Below are 26,065 nucleotides of genomic sequence, written 5' to 3'. Positions count from 1 at the left end.
TAACGCATTGTCTGGAAAGGAAGGAAAGATGTCCCCTAGCTCATTTCCCAGATTTGTTACTCTGCTATCTCATTCGCTGAACGACAAGTGCCAGAGTGCTAGGACCTACTTAGTGGTGACCGGGTGTAGGCTTGACCTAGCTGGTCCTCTTTGCTTTATTGTCTAGAGAGTCTCCGCTCAGCTGGCCAGTCTCCTGTCTTGCCGCCTATGTCCTGTGAGTGCTGGGGACCAAACGTACAGCATCGTGCTCACTGGGCTAGGCCAGCGTTCTACCACCGAGCCACATCCTAGGTGCTGAATGATAAGGGGACATCATAAATGAAACCACACGTGGGATCCTTCCACCCACACCCCCAGATGTGTTTCTTCACCCCCCAGCTTCAAGGCTCCAGGCCATGGCACCATGTGTGGGCCAGGTCTCTTACAGTGAGTCCTCTGTGAGGCGAGCACACAGATTCAGGAGGTCACCTTGAACATGTGTCTCAGGAGCCTGGCCGCACCTCGGCCCTGGCCTGTGCTGGCCTCCCCTCCTGGCCACGGGTGGATCGTCAGGACGCTCCCACTCGCTTCTTACTGGCTTTACTAAAAGTTAAATAAATGTACAGGCTGGCCCATAGCTGGCTGTAAGCTGCAGGGCACATAGCTCTTCCCAGGCCCTTCCTCAGTCCCAGACTGGAGCCCACTGAGGGCCAAGGAGATGAAGTCATGTGCTCTGCTTCTCTTAACTGCTTGCCCCCCCCCCCTCCACCCCCACAGCTGCACTGAGACCTGGGATTCCTCAGAGTGGCTGCCAGCCCCCAGGCCACTTAGGTGGAGACAAGTTTCCAAGCTGGCATCTGAAGACATGTTCAAGGGAGGAAATACCCTCCTGCAAATGAGATCCTGGGGCTGGGAGAGATACCCATTCAGTACAGGAAAGCCTGCATGGCTGATCTTCAGCTCCCAAGCCTTGCAGAACAGCTGCTTGTCAAATGCCCCCTTGTGGTGAGGAGGGTTATCCACAAACAGTCATGGAAGGAGCCGGCCCAGATCCGGATGGCCTGGGGATGTACAGGAGACAAGAGGCAGCAGAGTCGACCCAGGGCCCCCAGGCTCAGCACAGATAGACCCTTTAGGGTCTGCAGGCTCTGACTGGGGGTGCCAGCATCACAGGCCTCCGCCTTCTGTTCCAAGTAATACGTTTTCAATTCTAAGCATCAGGCATGGTGGCTCCCTTCTCTGGCTGAGATGCCTCAGCGCTGGCCCTTTCTGGTGCTGGAGGGACAGCCGTGGGGTGAAGACCAGCAGCCTCCATCAGGAGACTCATGGCAGGCTCAGATGTCCTCCAGGCAGCGTGGCTGTGGCCTCCCCTCACCCCCCTGTACAGGCAGTGCAGCCTCTGGGGACCCAGCTCCTGGGAGGCAGTCACCATGGTTACTGGGAGGAGGAGGCCATCTGGGTAGAGATAAAAGTCTCGATGACGCCATGGTTGGATGGCAGCAGGTGGCTGTGCCCGTTGGTGGAGTCGGAGCTCTGGTACAACACAAGGCTGCTGGAGGACACTGGCAGAAGCAAATGATGTCACTGGGTGTTGGCCAAGTCCCTCTGACCCTCACCCCACCCGCCCATCGCCAAGCTATTCTGGACAGAGAAGGCAGAGACTCAAGAGAGTGCAGGAACCTGGCAGCCCTCAACCCACAGCCTACAGGGAGCCTCCCCAATGCATCCCGAGTTGTTGCTCTGCTGGGGCAAGTCAAACACTAATGTGGCCATTCCTGGAAAAGTTAGTTTGTCTTTGCATTGCTGGGGATTGAACCCAGGGCCTTATGCTTGTATGCACCCCTCAGAAGGCAGTTTGTAGATATAGTTAACAGCGAATCAGCTTTCAGTAAAAGAAGTTACCGTGTGGGTGGGCCACATCTAATCAGAAGCCTTAAACTGGAGAGAAAACTGAAGTTTCCTAGAGAAGAAATTTGTCATGGAGAATATAGTTTCTTCCTGCCCGTGTCCCAGCTTGCTGCTGCTGGTCTGCCAGGCCTCACAGCTATGCCTGTCAGTCCCACAGATGAGTATCACTGCACACTGCGAATGCTATTGACACTGTCAACTGATGAAGTGGCCAGGAGATGAGCTCTGGGGCTGACCTGGGTTCAGCCTGTCTCTGCCAGCATAGCTGTGGGGAATGGGACTGGTCCCTCACCTCCTAGAGTGTGCATTTGCCCATCCATGAGTACAGTAACTGCCGTTATAGCCCCAAGGGCCAGATGGGAGATCTGAGGCTCCAGAGGATAGCAGGTTTCCGGAAGTCACTAAACTTGAGAGTAGGGAGGACCCCAGAGCCCAGCAGCCTCACTCCATGGCATTGTAAGGTGGAATAGGTGGAATGGGACAAGGACTGCTTCAATTCCAGCTCCTGTTACTTTGCCGCAGCATCTTCTAAATGTTTAACCTGTCCTCTGTGAGCCGATGAGCTGTGCCCTTTTTTTTTTTTTTTTGGTTTTTGGAGACAGGGTTTCTCTGTGTAGCCTTGGCTGTCCTGGACTCACTTTGTAGACCAGGCTGGCCTCGAACTCACAGCGATCCGCCTGCCTCTGCCTCCCGAATGCTGGGATTAAAGGCGTGCGCCACCACGCCAGGCCTGAGCTGTCCCTTTAACTTTGGTCCCAAACTACCACACACACTGCTTGGCACTCATCAGGAAGTGCCTCCCACCTGCCCTCGGTCCATTGCGCACACCACCTCACATCCAACTGGGAGACCCCCCAAACCGCTCACCTGTGGGGCTGGTGCTGAGCCGATGGGCGGGCTGCAGGTGCTGGATGCTCGATGGGTCCTGGCTGGGGATGTGGATGGTGGTGGCTGGAGATGAAGGTTCGTGAAGCCCAGGCTCACTAGAGGCCTCCGTGTCGGAGGTGAAGACCTAGGTAACCAGAGTAAGCCCCTGAGGCGTGGAAGTGTGGGGCTTTGGGGGCCGGGGGTGGGGCTTCAGGGGAAGGGAGGGGGCTCAGGGGGAGGGGCGGGGCTTCAGGAGAAGGGCCTTACCTGCTTCGTGGGTGTGAGGCTCGCAAGGGTGCTGAGGTTGGTGTCCGTGATCAGCATGGTCTGCGGAAGCAGGCTTGTGTGTGTGTACTGGGCCACCTCAGGCTTGTGGCTGTACAGGGCTGGGAGGAGAAGACGCACATAGCTATGGCTCCCTGGGCCCTTCCCCGGAGGCTCAAGACTGAGCACCCTATGAGAAGCGGGCATGGGGCCTGATAAATACCCTGTGGGGATCTAGATGAGAGCGATGGACCCCGGATCTTCCCCGTTGCCGGGGCCAAGGGAAGACCTAGCACCAATGCCAGCTCATTTTGTGTACCGGGTTTTTTGTGTTTGTTTCCCCTGCTGCCCCAGGTGGAAAACAACCTCAGCAGATGAGAAGCAGAGGCACCGTGGCCCTGGGCTAAGTAGTCCATTAGGCAGGGATAGTGCTGCGCATACGCAGGTGGTCTGTCCAGGGCCTCTCCAGTACTAAGCTCGGTATGGAACGCTAAGCAAAGGGACCACAGAAGCAAGCACTAGTATCATGGCGTGCAGTGGCTTCTGAGGGAAAGGCTGGTGGCCTCCATCTAGGTGAGCAGGGCAGAGGCCAGCAAAACCTGTCTCCAGGACACCTCCAACATGTGCCTCAAAGTTTCACCTCTCACTTCTCCATGAGACCTGGACACTCATCAAGCACCTAGCAACAGCACGCTCTCCCAGGGAACTCAGTTAAGAGCAGAGCGGAGCGTCCACACAGAGAGAGACCTACACTGCCAGCCTCACATTGGTCCACAGGTCCATAGCCCCCGTCTCCATGCGGAAACCCAAAATGTCTGAGCCCAAAGCTTGGCCCCATGCTCCATTTTATGGCCAGCCTTATGCAGATCTGGTGGGAGGCTATCTAAGTGTGCATGCCTGCTTGTGCATGCATGTGTCTATGTGCGTACATGTGTGTCTATATACAGGTGTAGGCATGTGAGGCCAGTGGAACCACAGCTGCTGTTCCTCATGTGCCACTCACCCTGTCTTTTTTTTTTTTTTTTTTTTTTGAGACAGGGTTTCTCTGTGTAGCCTTGGCTGTCCTAGACTCGAGACTCACCCTGTCTTTTGAGAAATTTCTTTCACTTGCCTAGAGCTCAGTCAGTTAGCCAGACTGGCTGGTGCAAGGCCCAGGGGTCATCAGTCTGTCTCTGCCTCCTGGGCTCTATGATCACAAGAAGTGCACACCACCGTGGCCCCTCCCCCTGCCACAGGCTGAAGGACGGAACTCCGGCCTCCTGCACTGACTGAGCTATCTCCCTGCCTCACATGAGTCTTCAGTCTCCTTCATACAGTTCCACCTTTTACTGCAGAACCCACAGTGCTCTGTGGACAAGGGCTGCCCTGGCTGGACTGGGAGTAATATGCAACATGTGATCGGCGCACCAGCCACCTTTCTAAAAGTGGGAAAGTCATAAGCCGAAGTGTGCACAGCCCCGAGGGTTTCAGGGAAAAGGCTGTGGTCTGCACTCCAACACCAGGACAAACCACTCAGTGCATGACCGATGGACACCAGCACTGCAGACATTGAAAAGTTCACACTCCTATGTGCACACACAGGAGCAGGTTGGTGGCCCGTAGATAACCTGCACCAGACACAAGCAGACCACAGCACCCGCTGCCTGCCCTTCTAGTGCCTACCCACAGCCAACCCCTAGTCCACCTCCCCACAGGCCAGCGTGGGGGATGCTCACCGTGGGGGCTCTGCAGCTGGGCCATGGTGGCCATGAATGGGCTCTGGGCCACGTGGCTCTGCACAGGGGGCATGAGAGGCTGCTGGTAAGAAGGGTGCAGTGGCTGGGAGAACTGGACCGGCTGCAGGGTGGTCAAGCTGCTGCCCATACTGTTGATGACGGGCACGCTCTGTGCCTGAGTGGAAGCCAGACCTGTGCAGGACAGGCAGGAGTCAGCCAAGCCCTTCCCTCCCCTCCCCCCACTGCCGGCCACCCGTGTCCTTTTAGACCCAGCCCAGACCCTCTGAGGGACACTATCCCTCCTCAGAGCCTGTGGGTTAGAAGAGAGAGGAGAGAGGCTAAGAACAGCCCCAAGGTAGGACCTGCCACAAGTTTAATTGGTCATGAGAAGTCTTTCTCCAGGGCTTTAGCTCCTTGTCTGGCCAGGTGGGAAAGGCAGGCTGTGAGTGGTTTAGAGGTTGCCAGGGGGGGTACCCTAGAGCCCTGGGGGTACCATGGCAGTGGCAAAGCCCTGGGCTTAGCTCTCTGCTCCCTTCTTCCAGCAGCTCCCTATGTCTTACAGACTGAGCAGAATTCCTGCATATAAAGATGTTTGAGACTTAAAATAAGTAAATAAACAAAACCACACAATATCTAGATATCACACACACACACACACACACACACACACACACACACACACACACACTCTTCCCTGCTGTTTTCCTACTCTCTTCTCCAACTATAATTTCAGTATAGTTTCTACACTATGCTTAGTCGCTTGGCTTGCTTCACTGCCTGGCGTCAGGGGTGCCTAGCCGCAGGCTCTCAGAAGTAGGGTGTTGTATGGATGGACGAATGAGTCCCTGTGGCTTTTTCCAGGTCCCAGACTCTGCAGAGAGCACAGGAGCCCCACTTACCAATGACCAGGGTGGAGGCGCCTGTGTTAGTGAACGTGGGGCCCAGGGAGGCGGGCTCCCCGGGCCCAATGGCCATAACCCCAGGCAGCGAGGCCATGATGAGGTTCTGCGGCTGCTGGCTGAGACCTGGAGACGTCTGCTCCAAGCTGTGCAGTGCTGTCAGGGTGCTGACTGGAGGCAGGGGACCCCCGGTGGCTGAGACCTGTGAGGGTAAGCCAAGGTGAGCTGGAGTGTCCCCACACTGTCTCCCAGCCATAGAGAATGGGGCTAGGAGGGGTTTCCACACAGGGTGGGGCTGCTCACTCACCAGCTTGGCCTCCGTGCTCAACAGGCTGCTACTGGGCTCCAGGCCTGTGGGGGACACTTGGTGTAAGGCTGCAGACACTGTAACTAAGGGACCACCACTGCTGGAGGGCACCTCGGCTGCCTCGCTGGTCGCAGACTGTCCGTACCGCACACCTAGAGTGGGGAGCAATGTCTGGCCTCAGTACCCCCACTTTCCTGTCCTCTCCTGCCCCACAGGCCTCACCACACCAGAGCCTAATGGTTTGCTCAAGCCTGAACCCCGTCTTTCCTCTTGTGCTAGCTGCTTCCAGGTTTTTAATGTGTGGCCCTGTGTCCTCCACTGCCTGGGGTGTCCCTCTCTGTGCAGAAGACAGTTAAAGAACAACAGGACTGGGCTGTTTCAGGGCTCAGAGAACAGCACTAAGCAGAGTGGACTGTGATTGGCCAGATTAAAATAAAACTCCTTAAATGGGACCAGAAAGGAGTTGAACTAGATTGAGCCTTTGCCGAGCTGAACAAAATCAAAATGAATCGAACTGAACTGAACTGATCTTTACAGTCAGCCTGTGACCCACAGATTCAATCAACTGTTGGATCAAAAATATTTGGAAAAATATTCACTTCACATCTGTGAGTACATGTAGGTCTTTTCTCTTGTCACTAGTGCCCAGCCAATGCAGTGTCACTGTCTACATCATCACTGCACGGTATTAGACATTCTGAGCCATCTGGGGATGACTCCGTAGACAGTGAGGTGTGTGTGGGTGAGAGAGGCAAAATACTACAAGAGGGCCTGGCCCCAGTCCCCAGGCACCGAAGGCTCCGTTATGCAAATGAACCAATCCTGAGCATCGGTTTGGTCAAACTGAGTGGTCTGAATAGGATTGCTGGGATTAAACTATGATTTGAACACAACTGAGTTGAACTGAAACAGTTTGGGTTGGTAGGGTCCAGTGCGAATGTGTTGCGCAGAAGCGGCTGGAGGAGAGTTAGGTTGAATAGAGTGGGTTAGTGTGGGGTGGACAGGGTGGGGTGGACAGCGTGGGGTGGACAGGGTGGGGTGGACAGTGTGGGGTGGATAGTTTAGGGTGGACAGCGTGGCATAGGCAGGGTGGGGTGGACAGTGTAATGTGGACAGCGTGGGGTGGTCAGCGTGGCATGGACAGCATGGGATGGACTGTGGGGTAGACAGTTTGGGGTGGACACTGTGGGGTGGACAGTGTGGCATAGGCAGGGTGGGGTAGACAGCTATAGGGTGGGGTGGACAGCGTGGCGTGGACAGCATGGGATGGACAGCAGAGTGTGGACAGTGTGGGGTGGTCAGCGTGGCACAGATAGGGCTTAGAGAGTGGGAAGGATGGTGTGAGCCAGCATGGATCTGCCTAAATGAGGTGGGCGGCGCGCACGGTGTGAACTGGAGCGAGCAGAGAGAGTGGAGTGGAGAAAGAAGGATGGTAGAAAGTGTGAGTTGAGCATGGTGGGAGGAACTGACGTAGAGGGCGAAATGGAGAGGACAAAGTGAGGTGAGGTGAGGTGAGGGAGGCAGGCGGAGTGGGTGAGGCAGAGTGGATGAGTGGGGTGCAGAGCATTTGGGGAGTGGCTGCCACCACCGGGAAATCCCCGGGGCCCTTCTATCCACCCACTTCTCCTCAGCTCCTCCTCCCGTTCCCTACCCCACAGCACTCACCGTGGACCTTACTGGGGGAGAGGGCGGATGTGGGCAGGCCGGGGGAGCTGTGAGCAGGGAGTGTAGGGCCTGGGCCTGGGCCGGGTGGAGGCCCGCTGTATGTGTCCATGGCCAATTTGTGCCGGAAGGCCTCTTCCTTGCGCCGGTTGGCAAACCAGTTGTAGACGCGCACCTCGGTGACAAGGTTGGAGCCTAGCCCCTGTGCCTGTGACGGTGACACCCCCCTCTGGATGCACTCCGCCCTGCAAAGGTGGCACCCATGAGCCTCCAGGCTAGGCTCAGAGGAGGGAGGGAGGGGTTCTGAGAAGTGGGGTCTGCGCTGGTGCTGGATTACAAAACCAGCCCTGCTGCTGGGTGACCTCAGGCAAGCAACTCAGTTATGACGTGGACACAACAGCCATAGGGCTGTAGAGCAGATGAAGGGGGCACCAGTGGGTGGAGGATTCAAACCAGTGGGAAGAAACTGGTGAGCCCAGCGAGTACCCAGAGACACCCTCCCCTCCCCCACTCAGCCTCTGCCCTGGTAGGTGACACCACCACCACCACCACCCCCACCTATTGCACTCCTCCACCAAGGTCTCTCGCTCTTCCTTGCTGGGATTCTTCTGCCTCTCGTAAGCCTGGAACAGTATCTGCTGGGATGCTGGGCCCCACTTGAACCGGTTCCTCCGCCCCTTTTTGGTTGGCAGCTCATCACCTGTGGGCTCTTCGATCAGCCCGCCCTGCCCTGCGTGGGTGAACTCTGTAGGGACAGAGAGCAGGTAAGTGGGGCAGTGACCACTCCCACCTTCCCCTGTCAGCTCGCCCCGACCCTCCCCAGGTTCCCTCTCTTTCCCAAGGTGTTGAAACAGAGCGGTTGGCAGCTAAGACTAAAATCACCTAATCCTGGGGCTGCAGGTATGAGTCAGCTGGTAGAGCGTTTGCCTAGCATTCGAATCCAAGGCCAAGCCCCGACCCCTGCTGAAAGGGGACTTGGTGCCATAAATACCAAGAGGCAGAGAGCCAGGCAGATCTCTGTGAGTTCGAGGCCAGCCTGGTCTGCATATTGAATTCCAAGTCAGCCAGGGCTACAGAGCGAGACCCTGTCTTAAAACAAACAAACAAAAACCCCTGAACAATTAATTGGCAGTGGGGGGTGGGGATGGGGATGGTGGCGCAGGCCTTTAGTCCCAGCAGAGACAGGTGGATCTCTGTGAGTTCGAGGCCAGCCTGGTCTACAAAGCAAGTCTAGGACAACCAAGGATACACAGAGAGACTCTGTCTTGAAAAAAAAAGAAGAAAAGAAAAAAAAAACCTAAACAATTAATTAATTTGAGTGCAGTATTTTCCACAGCTGTGGCCTATTCACACCCACTCACGCTGTTAGGAGTCCCAAGAAGACCAAGTTGCACAACCATAGCATGTACGTGGAGGGCCTAGGCAGACTCTGTGAACTTTTTTCCATGCAGGCTCTAGGAACTTTTTCTACATGGATGTTCTTTGCAACAAAGGGTCACAAGAGCTTATGGGGAAAACCCTAGAAGTCCCCCAGTCAGTGGCTAGCTGAACAAGCAGTGATACCTCCTAATGACAGCCAACGGTTTGAAACCTTAGTGAGGAAGTCACATTGGAAGTAGCAGAGGGCACTTGTCTTCTTAGCCCTTGGGAGGCTGAGTCAGTAAGGTCACAAGTTCAAGGCTAGCCTGGTCTATATTACATAGAAAAGTAAACAGAGGGCTTGGATCTTAGTTTCATGGTAGAGCACATGACTAACCTGTGTTACATCCCAAGTATGGGGGTTGGCGGTCAGAAATTCATCAGTCTCTAAGTAATAGTGTCAGTCTCTGAGCCTTTCCTCGGGCTGTTAGTGTCTGAGCATACGCCAGCCAAAGAGCCTTTCCTCGGGCTGTTGGTGTCTGAGTGTACGCCAGCCAAAGAGCCTTTCCTCAGGCTGTTCCTCCTGAGCACAGCAGCCTGCCTTTTACCTCTACTTTAAGACCTAGGCGATGACCATGCTTCCTACAGAACCTTCCTGAAACTTCTGCCTCCCTGAGGTAGAAGGGCTTATTCTCCCTTCCACAATCAGCTCAGCATTTTACTCAGCACTGAGCCCAGCACACAGTAGGTGCTCAACTAATTCTAGTATGAGCTGTTGGTGGTGGTGGTGGTGGTGGTGGTGTGTGTGTGTGTGTGTGTGTGTGTGTGTGTGTGTGTGTATCAATCCTGCCCACTTCCCTCAGCACCTTGTGCAGAATGGACAGTAAGTTTGGGGAAGCCCTTCTGGCTCCCTCTCAGCCTCACATGTCTGTGGGATGGGGATGGTGACACTCCCACCCCACTCTGAGCAGTGGGGAGCTGTGGCCCTGTCAGGGAGGACACAGGCGGGGTCATTACTTACGCTGAGCCACCTCTCGCTGCTTGCGGACATACCAGGTGTACAGAGCGGCCCGCTTCTGCGTCTTCATGGGGGTGCCCTTGTTGAGGTGCTGCGACAGATGGGACTGGTTCAGGCCGGTGGTGTCCACCACCTCCCGCTGCGGGATGTTGTGCTGCTGCAGGTAGGACTTGACCATCTTTGCCACGCGCCATGGGTCCTCCCTGGAAGGGAGCAAGGACAGGGTCTGCTCAGTGGCCCCTCCTGAAACCTCAGGTGAGGCTGGGGTCCTAGGGACTAGGGCCTTCCTCCAGGGAGGAGGAGCTGTACTCGGGTTCCATACCAGGACACGTATGTGCACATGAGCAGATTCCCACTGGAAGTTGAGCCAGCCAAGCAGGGAAGACCCTCACCTATGACCCCTTCAAAGTCCCTCCTCTCTCCTGACCCTGAAAATGACATAAGATGCTTTTTGAAGAATATGTATGTGTGTGTATGTATGTATATGTACACATATATACTTATGAGTATGTGTGTGTACACATGCATAGGTACATGCGTGTGCACATGTACTACAACATTATGTGGAGCTCAGTTTTCTTTCTTTCTTTCTTTCTTTCTTTCTTTTTTATTTTGGCTTTTTAAGAAAGAGTTTCTCTATGTAGCCTTGGCTGTCCTGGACTTGCTTTGTAGACCAGGCTGGCCTCGAAGTCACAGCGATCCAAGGCCTGCACCACCACTCCCGGCTTAAGTGAGTTTTAAACAGCTGTTGATGGTGGGAGAACTATCTGCTTCCCAGAACCCAAAATGAGCCTGACACATAATATGCAATGGATGATACACAAGTAAGTGATGAGTGGATGGTGGATGGATGGATGGATGGGTAGATAGATTATGTATGGATAATAGATAGATGGATGGATGACGGATGAATGGATGGATAATGGGTGGGTGGATGGATTATGTGTGGATAATAGATGGATGGATGACGGATGAATGGATGGATAATGGGTGGGTGGATGGATTATGTATGGATAATAGATGGATGGATGGGTGGATGATGGATGGATGGATGATGGATGGATAGATGATGGATGGATGGATGGATGGATGATGGACGGATGATGGATGGATGGATGGATGGATGATGGATGGATGGATGATGGATGGATGGATGGATGATGGATGGATGGATGATGGATGGATGGATGATGGATGGATGGATGGATGATGGACGGATGATGGATGGATGGATGATGGATGGATAGATGATGGATGGATGGATGATGGATGGATGGATGATGGATGGATGGATGATGGATGGATGGATGGATGATGGACGGATGGATGATGGATGGATAGATGATGGATGGGTGGATGATGGATGGATGGATGATGGATGGATAGATGATGGATGGATGGATGGATGGATGATGGATGGATGGATGATGGATGGATGGATGGATGGATGATGGACGGATGGATGATGGATGGATAGATGATGGATGGGTGGATGATGGATGGATGGATGATGGATGGATAGATGATGGATGGATGGATGATGGATGGGTGGATGATGGATGGATAGATGATGGATGATGGATGGGTGGATGATGGATGGATGGATGGATTATATATGGATAATAGATAGATGGATGATGGATGGATGGATGGTGACCTGTTTGGCTGTTTGTTTGTTTGTTTGGGTCAGCTTAACACAAGCTAGAGTTTTCTGAGAAGAGGGAAACTACAAATTGAGAAAATGTCTCATAAGATTGGCTCACAGGCAAGACTTTGGGGCACTTTCTCAATGCATGATTGGTGTCAGAGGGACCAGACCTCTGTGCATGGGGCCACCCCTGGACAAGTGGTCCTGGGGTGTATAAAAAAGCAGGCTAGCCAGGTGGTGGTGGCGCACACCTTTAATCCCAGCACTGGGGAGGCAGAGGCAGGCGGATCACTGTGAGTTCGAGGCCAGCCTGGTCTACAAAGTGAGTCCAGGACAGCCAAGGCTACATAGAGAAACCCTGTCTCAAAAAACAAAAACAAACAAAAGCAGGCTGAACAAACTATATTCCTCTGTGACATCTGCTTCAATTTCTGCCTCCAGTTCCTGCCTTGACTTCCCCTCATGGTGGACTGTGACTGTAAGCTGAAATAAACCCAGATTGCCTTTGGTCACATCTCATCACACTAAGATAGATGGGTGGGCAACGAGGAGCTGAACAGGTGCTTGAACCTGTGGAAGAATGGATGAATAATTAGATATCTGTGTGGATGGATGGATAGGTAAATGGACGGGTGGATGGACAGATTGATGGATTGACAGGAGGACAGACAGGTGGACAGATCAATAAAGAAAACCCTTGAGAAAGAAAAAAGGCAGTGAAATATGGACTGCCCAATTTGCCATCAGAGCCAATGAAGCTTAGCAAGCTTGCATCACTTGTAACTCTTGTGCAAGGGCTGTGTGACTGGGCTAGACCAGTAGAAGCCAGTTCCACCCAGTTCTAAATCCAGTCACCAGGCAGAAATCACACAGGGTTAAAATGCCTAAAAGCCTGCAGTCCACCCTTGGCAGCGGCCTGCCTGCTCTCCCACAGCTCCGGGCTGGAGGGAGGAGTCGAGTCAGAGTGATATGGGTGCCAAAGTGCACATGTGGCAGAGGACAGTTTATAGGAGACACTTGTTCCCTCCCATTATCTCTCCAGCACCGCCCACTCCACATATGCATGTCTCCGACAAATGCAGCTCAAACCAGAGCACTGGCCACGAGCCTGCTTACCCCCTCCTGCCTCAGTCATCTGCTTCTAAAACTTGAGCCTTGAGATATTTACACATGTGACAAAGGACACCCTTAGAAAGTGGTTGTTTCAGTGGCTTGCTGTGACAAAAGATTAAAAGCAAGAAGAGGGGCGTGGTGGCGCACGCCTTTAATCCCAGCACTCAGGAGGCAGAGGCAGGCGGATCGCTGTGAGTTCGAAGCCAGCCTGGTCTACAAAGGGAGTTCCAGGACAGCCAGGACTACAGAGAGAAACCCTGTCTCAAAAAACCAAAAAAAAAAAAAGAAAAAGAAAAGAAAGAAAGAAAGAAAAGAAAAAAGAAAAACAAAACAAAAACAAAGAAAATGGTGACAAAAAAAGAAAACCAATCAGTAAACATTCAGTGCAGAAGCAATTTTTAAAGTTACTCTCAGCCCCCAGCTGGGTGAACAGCAGGTTTGGAACTCAGTGATCCAGGGGCCTGGCTGCACTAACATTTCCAGCTGAGCTAGGCTGAAACCCGCCCCTAGCTCCCTGCAGCCAGCGGCACAGCCCTGCTCCCCGCTTCTGTCCTTCCCAGACCCAGCGCAGTTACCAGTGGTTCTCATGTGGGTCTCGGCCCCTTTGGGGCCACCTAAGACCATCAGAAAACACAGACATTTACAAGTCGTAACAGTAGCAAAATTACAGTTATGAAGTAGGAATGAAATAATTTTATGGTTGGGGATCAGCACAGCCCAGGGTGTTAGAGAAGGTTGAGACCCTCTGACTTCCTCCTCTTTATCGGCAGCTACCAGACCGGAAGCAGCTCAGAAAAGGTGGACAGGAGTAAACTGGCACCGCAAATAAAAAGGATGAATGACTCCTCGGGGTCACTGGGAGCCGCCTGAAGCTCACTTTTTTTCTTTTCTTTTCTTTTCTTTTTTTTTTTTTTTTTTTTGAGACAGGGTTTCTCTGTGTAGCCTTGGCTGTCCTGGACCCGCTTTGTAGACCAGGCTGGCCTCGAACTCACAGCAATCCACCTGCCTCTGCCTCCCAAGTGCTGGGATTGAAGGCCCACGCCACCCCCACTCTGAAGCTCACTTTTAACCCAGGAAGTTGGAGTGATTTGGACCCTGGCTTAACCTGTGACAAAACTCTGATTCCGAAACCTGAAGTGTTGTCGTTTTCCCAGGCTGATCTAGCTGGGGCCCAAGAATATTTCTCATCGCTGGGGACACCATCTGCTTCCCCGCTTCCCCGCCCACGCTCAGGGGCTTCTTGGAGCCTCACCCTCCTCCCTTCCCTGGGTGCCAGTCAGGGCCAGGAGAGAAAGGGAGGACAAAGTTCAGCCTGTGCTTCTGCAAACATATTTATCTGGTGGCCTCCTCTGGCAAGGGCAGCCCTCGCCCTGCTCTGCACCCTCCCTCTTTCCCTCCCTTCCCTGTAGGAAGAACAGGTCACTTAGCCCTCAGCTACAGAGGTGGGGGTTTTCTCACCTTCTTCCAAGGTCTCTCTCTCTTTCTTTCTTTCTCTCTCTCTCTCTCTCTCTCTCTCTCTCTCTCTCTCTCTCTCTCTTTCTCTCTCCCCGACTATCTTAACCTTTCTCTTCCTCCCATCTCTATCTCACTTTACTTCTGCTATACTGATAAATAAATAAATAAATAAATAAAATAATAGTTACAGCCAGGCATGGTGGCGCACACCTTTAACCCCAGCACTCGGAGAGGAGGAGGTAGAGGCAAGTGAATCAATGTGAGTTCTAGGCCAGCCTGTTCTACAAAGGGAGTCCAAGGACAGCCAAGGCTACACAGAGAAAACTAATAATAATAATAATAACAATAATAGCAGTAGTAGTAGCTACAGCAACCACCCTCCACAAACACAAGAAACACTTATGAACAGAAGGCAAGAATTTGACTGGGAATAAAAGTATTCAAACTCAAAGGAACTTTTGTTTGAGGGGGAAGGCAGGTGAGAGATCTCTCTGTGTAGCTTTGACTGGCCTGGAACTCCTACAGACCCTCCTGCCTCTGCCTCTCCAGTGCTGGGATTAAAGGGGTGTGCCACCACGCCCTTTTTTTTGGTTTTTTTTTTTTTTTTTTTTTTTGGTTTTTTGAGACAGGGTCTCTCTGTGTAGCCTTGGCTGTCCTAGACTCAATTTGTAGACCAGGCTGGCCTCGAATTCACTGCAATCCACCAGCCTCTGCCTCCCGAGTGCTGGGATTAAAGGCGTGTGCTACAATGCCCGGCCACACCTGCTTTTTAAACAGTTCTTTTAACAACAGCAAGAAGTGGTTATAAAACGTCAGACAGAGCCAGGTTTGGCGGCAGAGGTCTATAGTCAACACTTTGAGAGGTTGAACTGTAGTGTCACAAGTTTGAGATATTGTCTCAAAAAAGATAGGAAAAATGAAAATGCTGGACAGAGCTGAAAGAACACATCCTATGTTTTTCCAGAAGTCATCTGTGCGACTTATGGGGGGTATCTAGTAGCTTAGCCCCTGTCTGTCTGTGTGTCGTCTGTCTGTCTGTCTGTCTCTCTCTCTCTCTGTCTGTCTCTGTCTCTCTCTCTCTCTCTCCCTCTCTCTCTCTCATACATGTGTACAAGCATATGTACACTCTCTCTGACTCTGCTAGAAGTACATGAGCTCCCTGTAGGGATGAAGGCTTTGGGACAGAGCCTGGTCCACAGCAGAGCTTTAGTAAGTGGAATGGTATTATTGTTGTCGTCATCATCATCATCGTCATCATCACCACCATCACCACCATCATCATCACCACCATCACCACCATCACCATCACCACCATCATCATCATCATCATCATCACCACCATCACCACCACCATCACCACCACCACCACCATCACCACCACCACCACCACCATCACCATCACCATCACCACCACCAACCACCACCAACCACCATCACCACCATCACCACTGTGTCCTGTCCCCATAGCAGAACCCAGAAAGACTGACGATCTGCCCTCAGCTTCCTCTCCCAATTCTGGAGTCAAACAGACACCCCAGCTTTGGGCCTTTGGTTCTCTGGTCCCCACAGCCATAAGAGGCAAGACTGCAGGGAAGGGAGAGACCTCAGTTTGGATTAGGGTTCAGGCTTAGATCTGAGGAAGATTCCCCAGATGTGCTACCCACTCTCTGAACTGCCTGGCAATAGGGTTTAAAATCTGTGTCCCCCAATTCTTTCATGGATGGGTAAAATAAAAAATATTTCCTCTCTCTCAGGCTGGGATGTAGCTCAGTTGGTGAGCACTTGCCAAGCATGCACGAAGCCCTGGACTTAGTTGCAGCATCACATAAAACTGGGCACAAGCCAGTTGTGGTGGCGCACACCTTTGATCTTAGTGCTCTGGAGGGAGAAGCAGTGGATCTTTGAGTTTGAGGCCAACCTGCTCTACAAAGTGAGTTCTAGGACAGAACAACACAGAGAAACCCTGTTTCAAAACCTAAAACACACACAAAACAAACAAACAGAGCCAGGCAATGGCAGTGGGTGCCTTTAATCCCAGCACTTGGGAGGCAGAGGCAGGTGGATCGCTGTGAGTTCGAGGCCAGCCTGATCTACAAAGTGAGTCCAGGACAGCCAGGATAACATAGAGAAACACTGTCTTGAAAAAGAAAAACAAACAAACAAAAAAAGGCATGGTGGTGCATGCCTAGAAACAGCACTTGGGTGGTAGTGGCGGGAGGGTTAGGAGTTCAAGGTCACCCTCGAGACGCTGAGTTTGAGGATAGTCTGGATTGTGTGTGTGTGTGTGTGTGTGTGTGTGTGTGTGTGTGTGTGTGTTTCAGAAATGGTCCAGAGAGAAATCCAAGCTTAGTATGTCTTTAAGCCCTTAGTGAGTTTTTTTAAAGATTTATGTATTTATTATGTATATAATTTTTGCCTGCGTGTGAGCCTACATGCCATAAAAATGTACCAGATCTCATTATAAATAGTTATGAACCACCATGTGGTTGCTGGGAATTGAACTTGGGATCTCTGGAAGAGTAGCCAGTGGTTTTTTGTTTTTTGTTTTTTTTTTTTTTTTTTTTTTTTTTTTGGTTTTTCGAGACAGGGTTTCTCTGTGCAGCCTTGACTGTCCAGGACTCACTTTGTAGACCAGGCTGGCCTCGAACTCACAGCAATCCACCTGCCTCTGCCTCCCGAGTGCTGGGATTAAAGGCATGTGCCACCACCGCCCAGCGTAGCCAGTGCTCTTAACCTCTGAACCATATTTCCAGCCCCCTTAGTGAGTTTTTTGTTTGTTTGTTTGTTTGTTTGGCTGGTTTTTCAAGACAGGGTTTCTCTGTGTAGCCTTGACTGTCCTAGACTCACTTTGTAGACCAGGCTGACCTCAAACTTGCAGCGATCTGCCCGCCTCTGCTGGGATTAAAGGCGTGTGCCGCCGCTGCCACCGCCGCCACTGCAGCCACCACCACCAGGCTCCCTTAGTGAGTTTTAAAGCCTGACATTTGAAAGGATTATTTCTGGTCAAGCTGAACGGCAAAAATGACTGGGGTGGGGGGAGGTGAGCACGCAAAGGTGGGGCATGGAACTCAAGAGAACTGTGCAGCCAGGGACCAAGCCATCACATGCCCAAGTCTGGCCTTGAGGAAGTCACTTTGCCTCACTGAGCCTTACTCTGCCCATCTGTAAAATGGGACCACTTAGTTGTGTGTCATGCCTTGAACCTGTGGCCAGACTGTTGTCCTCACAATTCTGCAAAAGAAACTGGGACTCAAGGAACAGAAGCCACCTAGCTGGCTGGAAAGCAACAGAGCTGGATGGGATCCAAGGCAGGCCGCTGTCTGCCGAAGCATCCTACAGGCCACCCTGCCACTGTGGTCCCGCCTGGGAGAGCCCTACAGCTGCGCAGCTGGGAGGGCCAGGAAACAGCGAGGTTGGGGTTTAAGCAGATGGCAGTCAGGAAGGTCCTGCAAAGACAGCCAACATTAGAACTCTGCATTCCAAGTGCTCCCCCAGGGAGGAGCGGGAGGTATCTTCAGAAAAGTCTAGCCACTTATGCCTGGCACCTGTCAGGGCTGGATGGGGAAGAGGGGCAAGTGGTGACATCACAAGCTTTTCCCTGACGATGTTTGCACACCAGGAGACAAGAAATGAGCACACAGACAAAATAACTATATAATTAAGGGACAGGAGAAAGTAGGTGAAAGAGAAAAAAATGGGGTGCAACCCCCATGCTGATAGGGCAGCCATGGAACTAAGAGCCGGGGAGGAAACGGGGGTGCAGAAAGCGGGGAGAAGGGTCTTGAGCAGGAAGATTAGGGTGGACAAAGACCTGGCAGAAATCAGCTGTACACCGAGGACCCGCAAAGCCAGCATCACAGGCAGAAAAGAGGGTAGGAAAGCTGAGGGGGAGCGGGGCGGTGGTGGCGCACGCCTTTAATCCCAGCACTTGGGAGGCAGAGGCCGGCTAGTCGCTGCGAGTTCGAGGCCAGCCTGGTCTAAAAAGCAAGTCCAGGACAGCCAAGGCTACACAGAGAAACCCTGTCTCTAAAAACCAAAAAAAAAAAAAAAAAAAAAAAAAAAAGGAGGGGATGAGGAAGCTGAGGGGAGAGGGTAGGGCATAGAGCTAGATCCAAGGCAGAAAGAGAAGTTTCCTTTATTCCGTCTACCTGGTGACACTGAGGCAGGGGAGGGAAAGAGTCTTGCCCAAGGTCACATGGTAGAGGACGGATAGAGATGTGGGAGGAGACCTGAGGTGTTTGCAGTGGCCTCCCACATGATGCACATGGGGGGGGGGGGGAATCTGAGACCCCAGACCCACTCCTCCCTCTTCCACGAATAGGTCTTTGACCCAACAGCTCCCATGGGGAATTGGTTCTTTACCACCACCTCTGTCAGCTTCAACCACCCCACTACCCAGGCCTTCATCTGGGGGTCCTCCAGCCCTCTCCCCAGAATTCCCAGCCCCCTGTCCTGTACCCAGAGGCCCCACTTCTGCCCCTGGGACACTTTCAGGTCCCCTTTGTTACCTGAACAATAAGTAACCCAGGTAGTTAGTTATAAACTCCGCAGGAACAAGGAGCTGGTTGATAATTTATAGCAACATCTCGAATTTAAATGGAAAGCAAATAGCACGCTGTTAGCATTAAAGAAAACCAAGCTGGGAGGGACGCACTCCAGCCTCCTCCCAGCTCGGCCTCTCTCCCCTGCCCCTGCTCCCAGCTGCTCAGAGACCCTCTCCTTTCCTGGCTCCCCTGCCCTCCCAGCCCCTCCACCCCTCTGTCTCCATCCCATCTTCCTTGGTGCCTCTCCTCTCTGCTTCCAGGACTCTGCTGGTCTCCCAGGGAGCACTTTGACCTCTGCTCAGCTGCTTTGGATCAAGTCCCTTGTCAGCCCCCACTGCCCCCCGCCATGGGGGCTGGTGATCAAGAGGTACCACCTAACGAGGTAAGAAGACACCCTGGCCTCTTAGCCCCATACCTAAGGCCCTAGTCCCTCGACAGGTCAGGCCCAGCCCCACCCTATCCAGGTCTCTTGTGCCCTGGTTCTGGCAATCCCTGGCCCTTTGCCCCTCCCCTGCAACCAGGCAGCCCTTTGCCCTCCTCTTCCTGCAGAGTCAGGGCCCTGACTGTTCCCCCCTGCCCCTTGCCCAAGGCCCAGGGAGGCTCCCGGACACTTCCAGAAATGCTGGGATCCACTAGCCCTCCCCCCACCCCAAGTCAGGATCAGGACCTTGGACAGAAAAGAGACTGACTCCTGGACGTTCCCGGAGAGGAACCTCAGCGTCCTCAGCCAGCCTTCAGGCCCCTCCTTCAGAGCTCCTGCCCCAGCCCAAGGCTCAGTTTCCCCAATCTGTAAGGCTGACTCATTAACAGCTTCCTTCTGGAGGTTCCTGTCTATATTATGGGGAGTTAGGCACCCGAAGACCCCAACAGAAAATAGCAAGCCGGGGAGATAATCCTGTGGAACTTGTAGTGGCCTTGGGATTTTGGGGGTGCTGGTGTTCCCCACAGTCCCCAGGTTACCCTTCCCCCACCTCGCTGTTCCTCTTCTCCACCTGATCTGGTCATCTCCCAGCCACCATCCCTACAAGTTAATGATCACAGGGCCTTATCAGAGCATTTTGCTATTTATAAATTTATAAAACAAAAGAAATAATAATACGCACGGGTAATTAGTAACCAGGCCGGCTTTGCTGAGGAGAGGGGAGGCAGCAAGATTGGGACCCACCCAGCACTCTAGGAGATGGGAAGCCAGACAACAGACGAGGGGTCTGGCATGGGAAGAGGCCTCTAAACCTGCTATCTGGCCGGCCAGGCTCCATCTGCCTCAGGTAAGAAATCCCACGCTTACCCAGCCAGATTCCTAAGGCCCCTTAAGGCTCCTGGCGTATCAGGAAATCCCCTAAAACCCTAGCCTCAGCCCGGACCTCCCTCAGAGGCTTGTGGGTCCCCAAACCTGGGATCTGACCCCCGCTAAAGAAGACAGAATTTGTGGGAGCACAAATGACCACACTGGCGAAAGATTTCTACCACCCGCTGGTTCTCGGCGTATTTTGTTGGGACCCGCTTCCTTTGTCCTCTGTCTCAAAGTGACCTCGGGCCTCCTCCCTACTTCCTAAAGCCGGGGCCGCGGACAGTAGCGCACGGATACGGGGTGTATGGGAAGACACAGAGGGGTAAGCCTAGGAGGAACCCCTCGAACTGGCGCCCCTCTTGACCACCAGCCTGAAGGCCACAGCTCCTGAGTACTCTAGGCGGAAGCAGAGCTTGCCAAGAGCGTAGAACGGGCCACTCTGGGTCCCTTCCTGGGTGCTGGGGACAGGGTAAGGTCCTTACTGCAGAAGTGTCTCCACCACGGCTTTCTGGTGGGCTGCCTCCTCGGGACTGAGGTTCTCCAACTCTTTGAGAATGGGTGGCGCGAAATCTTCCCCGTCGTCATCCGTGTCATCTTCAGAGCCACGCGTCTCCCCCAGGCCGTTGGGCAGCTCCGCCAGGTCCCCTCGACTCCCACCGCAGGGCTCCCCCTTGTCCAGGGGACCATCTCCAACCATCAGGTAGGGGCCTGGCTCGCCCAGGGCCTGGATCAGCGCCTCTTTGCTCAGGCCAGACTCGAGCAGGGCAGCCAGGAGCTCCGTCTGCAGCTGGCTCAGCTTAGAAACCATGGCTCTGCTGCCACCAGGCCACGCGGCCCAAGGCCACTGAGCTAGCCGCCTCCCCCACCCGCAGCCGGTGTCTACTTGCCGGCAGGCCTGCAGTCAACGATCCAAGCTCGCTGCACCCACCGCCCCCCCAAATCCCACTAGTCAAGCCCCGTGGGCACCCCCAACCCCCAACCCTGGCCCCAGCGGCCGGTGAATCAGGGCCCCTGCCTGCTCTGTTTACATTGGAGCTGGGGAAATTCTCCAAGGTTCATATTTATCCGTGTGCTTAGCGAAGGGACTGAACTTTGGACTTCAGCCTTGCAAAGCGCAGGCCTCACGGCAGCGAGAGGCACTGGGAGCCGCGGCCTACAACTGGAAGTGAGCAGAAGGGAGGGCGGTGGGGGAAGTGGAGCGGCCCCAGGGCTCCGGGATAGAGGCACCAGGAGCCAGGAGGCCTCTGAGAGAGGTCTCTCAGCCTAGGTTGTTTTTAGCAGGAGACTTTTAAAGTCCTGTTTCCTTGGGCCCTTGAGCAGCAGGAAGTTCTGGGCCACTGGGCTAGTCAAGGACAGAGTTAGGTCACCGTCCCTGGCATGGATCAGTGCACCTCAATCCTAGCCTGACGCCAGGCTTCCCAGCGGGAAGAACTTTAGCCTTTTGTCTTAGCACTGCAGACTTCTGTCTTGAGGACTAGAGTGAGCTATAATGTGCATCCTTGTGTGATCCTAGCCAGGAAGTGTGGTGTGCACGCGTGTGTGTGTCTGTGCCTGTGTGTGTATCTGTGTGTGTGCACTCGCCTGTATTGTTTTTCGTGAGACCTGTGTCTCTGTGTAGTTCAGGATGACCTTGAACTTCTGATGTTCCTACTTCTGTTTCCCAAGGGCTGGGGTTCCAAGACTGTACCTACCATGGCCAACTTTACAGAAGTGCTAGGGATCAAAGCCAGGGCCTTCCTTGTATTTGCTAGACAAGGACTCTACCAAGAGCCACAACCCCAGCCCCAAACGCACCCTTTTCATTTTTCCCAAGTATAACTTTCTTCAGTGCTACTTAACGAAAGCACTTAATTTTTAAAAATCTTTTTGAATGTGTGTGTCTCTCTCTGTCTCTGTCTGTCTCTGTCTCTCTCTCATGTGGTGTGTGTGTGTATGTGTGTCTATCTGTCTCTGTCTCTCTGTCTCTGTCTCTCTCTCTCTGTCTCTGTCTCTCTCTCTCTCTCTCTCTCTCTCTCTCTCTCTCTCTTGTGTGTATGTGTGTGTCTCTATCTCTGTCTCTGTCGCGTGGTGTGTGTGTCTGTGTCTGTGTGTCTGTCTCTGTCTCTCAATCTCTCAAGTGTGTGTGTGTGTGTGTGTGTGTGTGTGTGTCCACCCATGGGAGCTCAGTTGCTCTGACCACCGCACATTGACCTTCTCAGCCATCTTGCCACCTTTTGAGATGCTCAGCACTGCACCACCCCATCCCATAACTTACATTTCATCATCCTGAAAGAAAGTCCACATTTACCAAGCAGCCACGACTCACCCAGGTCTCCAGCCTGGACTCTGGTATCCACAGCCCCCCCCCCTCCCTTGTCCCTGCTCGTCAGCCCTCCCTTCCTCCTGCCCTTGCCTATTCTGAGCATTCCTAGCCTTGTGACAAAGCTCTGTCATCCGTGCAGTATGTCCCTTCTGTAGGGCTGCTGTTGTAAGGAGACCTGGCCCTCCCCCATGCACACAGATGGCTAACTATGGCTTCCCCCACGATTTAGCTACGGTGAACAATGCAGCTTAGGACACCAACCACGAAGCTGTGTTGTTGTTCTTGTGGTTTTGCTTGCTTGTTTGTTTGTTTGTTTCCAAGATAGAGTCTATCTATGTAACTACATTGGCTGTCCTGAAACTCACTCTGTAGACCAGGCTGGCCTCGAACTCACAGCGATCCGCCTGCCTCTGCCTCCCAAGTGCTGGGATTAAAGGCGTGCGCCACCACCGCCCATCTTGTTTTGTTTTTTTTTTAACATACATTAGTGTGAATGTGTCAGATCCCTTGGTACTGGAGTTACAGATAGTTATGAGCTGCCATGTGGGTGCTGGGAATTGAACCTGGGTCCTTTGGAAGAGCAGACAGTGCTCTTAACCACTGAGCCATCTCTCTAGCCCCCATGCTGGCTAGTTTTATGTCAACTTGATGTAAGCTAGACTCATTTGATTTGTTGTTTGGTTTGATTTGGTTTAGTTTTCGAGACAGGGTTTCTCTGTGTAGCCTTGGCTGTCCTGGACTCACTTTGTAGACCAGGCTGGCCTTGAACTCACAGTGATCTTCCAGCCTCTACTCCGAGTGCTGAGATTAAAGGCGTGCACCACGACATTTAAATTTTATTTTATTATTTATGCGTTTCTTTATTTGTTTGACATAGTATCTCTACATAACCAGGTGCTTGTTTGTTTGGGGGTTTTTTTTTTTGGTGGGTTTTTGTTTTTGTTTTTTGAGACAGGGTTTCTCTGTGTAGCCTTGGCTGTCCTAGACTCGCTTTGTAGACCAGGCTGGCCTTGAACTGGTCTACACCTGCCTCTGCCTCCCGAATGCTGGGATTAAAGGTGTGCGCTGCCACCACCCAGCCTGTTTTTGTTTTTTAAAGACAGGGTTTTACTAAGTAGCTGAGGTTGGCCTTAAACTCATCATTCTCCTGCCTCAGACTCCCAGGTAATAATATTATAGGGCATACCTGACTTTTTTTCTTTATTTTTATTTATTTATTTATTGGTTTTTCCAAACAGAGTTTCTCTGTGTAGCCCTGGCTGTCCTGGAATTCACCTCACATCAATCCAACTGCCTCTGCCTCCCAAGTGATGGGGCTAAAGGTGTGCACCACTACCGCCCGGCTTTTATTTTTCTTTTTTTAAGATTTATTTATCTATTATGTATACAGTGTTCTGCCTGCATGTACAGCAGAAGGGGGCACCAGATCTCATATAGATGGTTGTGAGCCACAGTGTGGTTGCTGGGAATTGAACTCAGGACCTTTGGAAGAGCAGTCAATGCTCTTAACCTCTGAGCCATCTCTCCAGCCCCAATACCTGACAATTTTTAATTAAAAATTTTTAATCAGATAGAAGCAGGAGGATTGTGAGTTTAGGAAAATTTCAGCTATATAGTGAACTTGAGGCTAGCCTGGTCTACATAGTGAACTTGAGGCCAGCCTGGTCTACATAGTGAGTCCAGGACAGCCAGGGCTACATAGTGAGACCCTACCTCAAAACAGAAAAGAAAGAGAAAAAACATCCAATAAATAAATTAAAAAATAAAAAATAAACCAGTCATTTCTTTTGTCTCTTGCTGTTTATTTTTGGTTTTACTTTCTACGGTGTGACCTGCTCCCTGGCGTCCCCGCTGCCATGCCTCCTTCGCTGCAGCAGGTAACCCCACCCACAACTGAGTCAAAAACAAACCCTTCCCTCCTTAGGCTCCGTTTTCATCAGGCACAGTGACAGGAAACATGGTTATCTTGACTGGCTGTCCCATTTGGTTTTGTTGGTTTTCAGAGACAGGGTCTCTCTGTGTAACGTGACTGTCCTGGACTCACTCTGTAGACCAGGCTGGCCTGGAACTCACTCTGTAGACCAGGCTGTCCTGGAACTCACTCTGTAGACCAGGCTGTCCTGGACTCACTCTGTAGACCAGGCTGTCCTGGACTCACTCTGTAGACCAGGCTGTCCTGGACTCACTCTGTAGACCAGGCTGGCCTGGAACTCACTCTGTAAACCAGGCTGTCCTGGACTCACTCTGTAGACCAGGCTGGCCTGGAACTCACTCTGTAAACCAGGCTGTCCTGGACTCACTCTGTAGACCAGGCTGTCCTGGAACTCACTCTGTAAACCAGGCTGGCCTGGAACTCACTCTGTAGACCAGGCTGTCCTGGAACTCACTCTGTAGACCAGGCTGGCCTGGAATTCTCTCTGTAGACCAGGCTGTCCTGGAACTCACTCTGTAGACCAGGCTGGCCTGGAACTCTCTCTGTAGACCAGGCTGGCCTGGGACTCACTCTGTAGACCAGGCTGTCCTGGAACTCACTCTGTAAACCAGGCTGTCCTGGAACTCACTCTGTAAACCAGGCTGGCCTGGAACTCACTCTGTAGACCAGGCTGGCCTGGGACTCACTCTGTAGACCAGGCTGTCCTGGAACTCACTCTGTAAACCAGGCTGTCCTGGAACTCACTCTGTAGACCAGGCTGGCCTGGACTCACTCTGTAGACCAGGCTGTCCTGGAACTCACTCTGTAAACCAGGCTGGCCTGGAACTCACTCTGTAGACCAGGCTGGCCTGGGACTCACTCTGTAGACCAGGCTGGCCTGGAACTCACTCTGTAAACCAGGCTGTCCTGGAACTCACTCTGTAGACCAGGCTGGCCTGGAACTCACTCTGTAGACCAGGCTGGCCTCAAGATACCATATAGAGCTGAATAGCAGATGCTCAATAAATACATATTAAATAAATCTCATTACAACTAATCATGTTTTATGGGGTTTCATGGTGTGTGTGTGTGTGTGTGTGTGTGTGTGTGTGTGTGTGTGTGTGTATGTGTGTGGTCCAATCCAATACTCTGTGGTTTGAATGGTTCCCTTAAAGTTTGTAAACCACCTCCAGTGCTGCAGCGTCCTCTCTGGCCTCAAGAGGAGCTTCATGTCAGCCGGGCATGGTGGCGCACGCCTTTAATCCCAGCACTCGGGAGGCAGAGGCAGGCGGACCGCTGTGAGTTCAAGGCCAGCCTGGTCTACAAAGCTAGTCCAGGACAACCAAGGAAGGACATATCTTCATTTCAAGAGTGGATTAGTTGTTCAGAGTAAGTCAGCTGGGAAAGCAAGCATGCTCTGACCACTCCACCCCGCTTTTGGCTTCCTCCACCGATGCTTTCGGAAGAAGGCTTCTTGCCTAGATGTTGGATCCTCCCACCTGGATTTTCCAGCCACAGCTGCTTCTGGTTGCCCAAAATTACCCTTCCTGTCTGTTTTTGTAGCCGTAGATACAGACGAAGGCGCCATGCTGGGCTTGGCTCTGCTGCGGTTCAGTCTTGGACTGGGTCGGCCGGCACCTCTGAATTCTCCTAGAGTTCCATCCTGCAGAACACTGGGCTCTCCCTTTGTGGCACCGGCGACGGGCGAGCAACGCCTGCCTGGTGCTGGAATCCGGCAGCTCACGTCCTCAGCTGTGAGCAGTGAAGGTTTTTAAGCTCGAAGCCTCCAGTGCCGTACTCAAATCTCCTCAAATGTTGTCAC

At 52.6% G+C, this 26,065-nt stretch overlaps 1 protein-coding gene and 1 long non-coding RNA gene across 2 annotated transcripts in view; both read right to left on the bottom strand.

Moving 5' to 3' along the window:
* The window catches only part of LOC311586236, a 71,793-nt gene extending 46,367 nt beyond the window's left edge, over positions 1 to 25,426 (bottom strand). Inside the window, exons 1-2 of the long non-coding RNA XR_014775482.1 lie at positions 25,005 to 25,426; positions 23,358 to 24,829 (exon numbers count right to left, since the gene is read on the bottom strand). This is a non-coding gene — a long non-coding RNA (uncharacterized lncRNA). The remainder of the gene's footprint in view (positions 1 to 23,357; positions 24,830 to 25,004) is intronic.
* On the bottom strand, positions 564 to 23,268 carry HNF1A (HNF1 homeobox A). Its single transcript, XM_084762184.1, has 10 exons — positions 20,512 to 23,268; positions 9,982 to 10,181; positions 8,160 to 8,346; positions 7,605 to 7,846; positions 5,940 to 6,091; positions 5,633 to 5,834; positions 4,734 to 4,925; positions 3,022 to 3,140; positions 2,755 to 2,899; positions 564 to 1,541 (listed from the first exon to the last, which is right to left on the bottom strand). The coding sequence occupies exons 1-10, from the start codon at positions 20,835 to 20,837 to the stop codon at positions 1,414 to 1,416; spliced, it is 1,893 nt and encodes a 630-aa protein (XP_084618310.1). The 5' UTR covers positions 20,838 to 23,268; the 3' UTR covers positions 564 to 1,413.
* Positions 25,427 to 26,065: the final 639 nt, after the last annotated feature.

The sequence above is a fragment of the Acomys minous genome (assembly GCF_964271855.1).
Source record: "Acomys minous genome assembly, chromosome: 16".
Lineage (NCBI taxonomy): Eukaryota > Metazoa > Chordata > Mammalia > Rodentia > Muridae > Acomys > Acomys minous.
Note: the sequence above shows the minus strand (reverse complement) of the source record. Positions and strands in the feature narration are given on the sequence as shown.

What these genes read in the sequence shown, in the direction of transcription:
- HNF1A (XM_084762184.1), bottom strand. Translation starts at nt 20,837, where the DNA reads ATGGTTTCTAAGCTGAGCCAGCTGCAGACGGAGCTCCTGGCTGCCCTG. An exon ending in GTGGTGGAGACACTTCTGCA is followed by an intron (nt 10,182 to 20,511) that starts GTAAGGACCTTA and finishes GCTCCCTTCCAG; the next exon opens with GGAGGACCCATGGCGCGTGG. An exon ending in TGAGCACGGAGGCCAAGCTG is followed by an intron (nt 5,835 to 5,939) that starts GTGAGTGAGCAG and finishes TTACCCTCACAG; the next exon opens with GTCTCAGCCACCGGGGGTCC.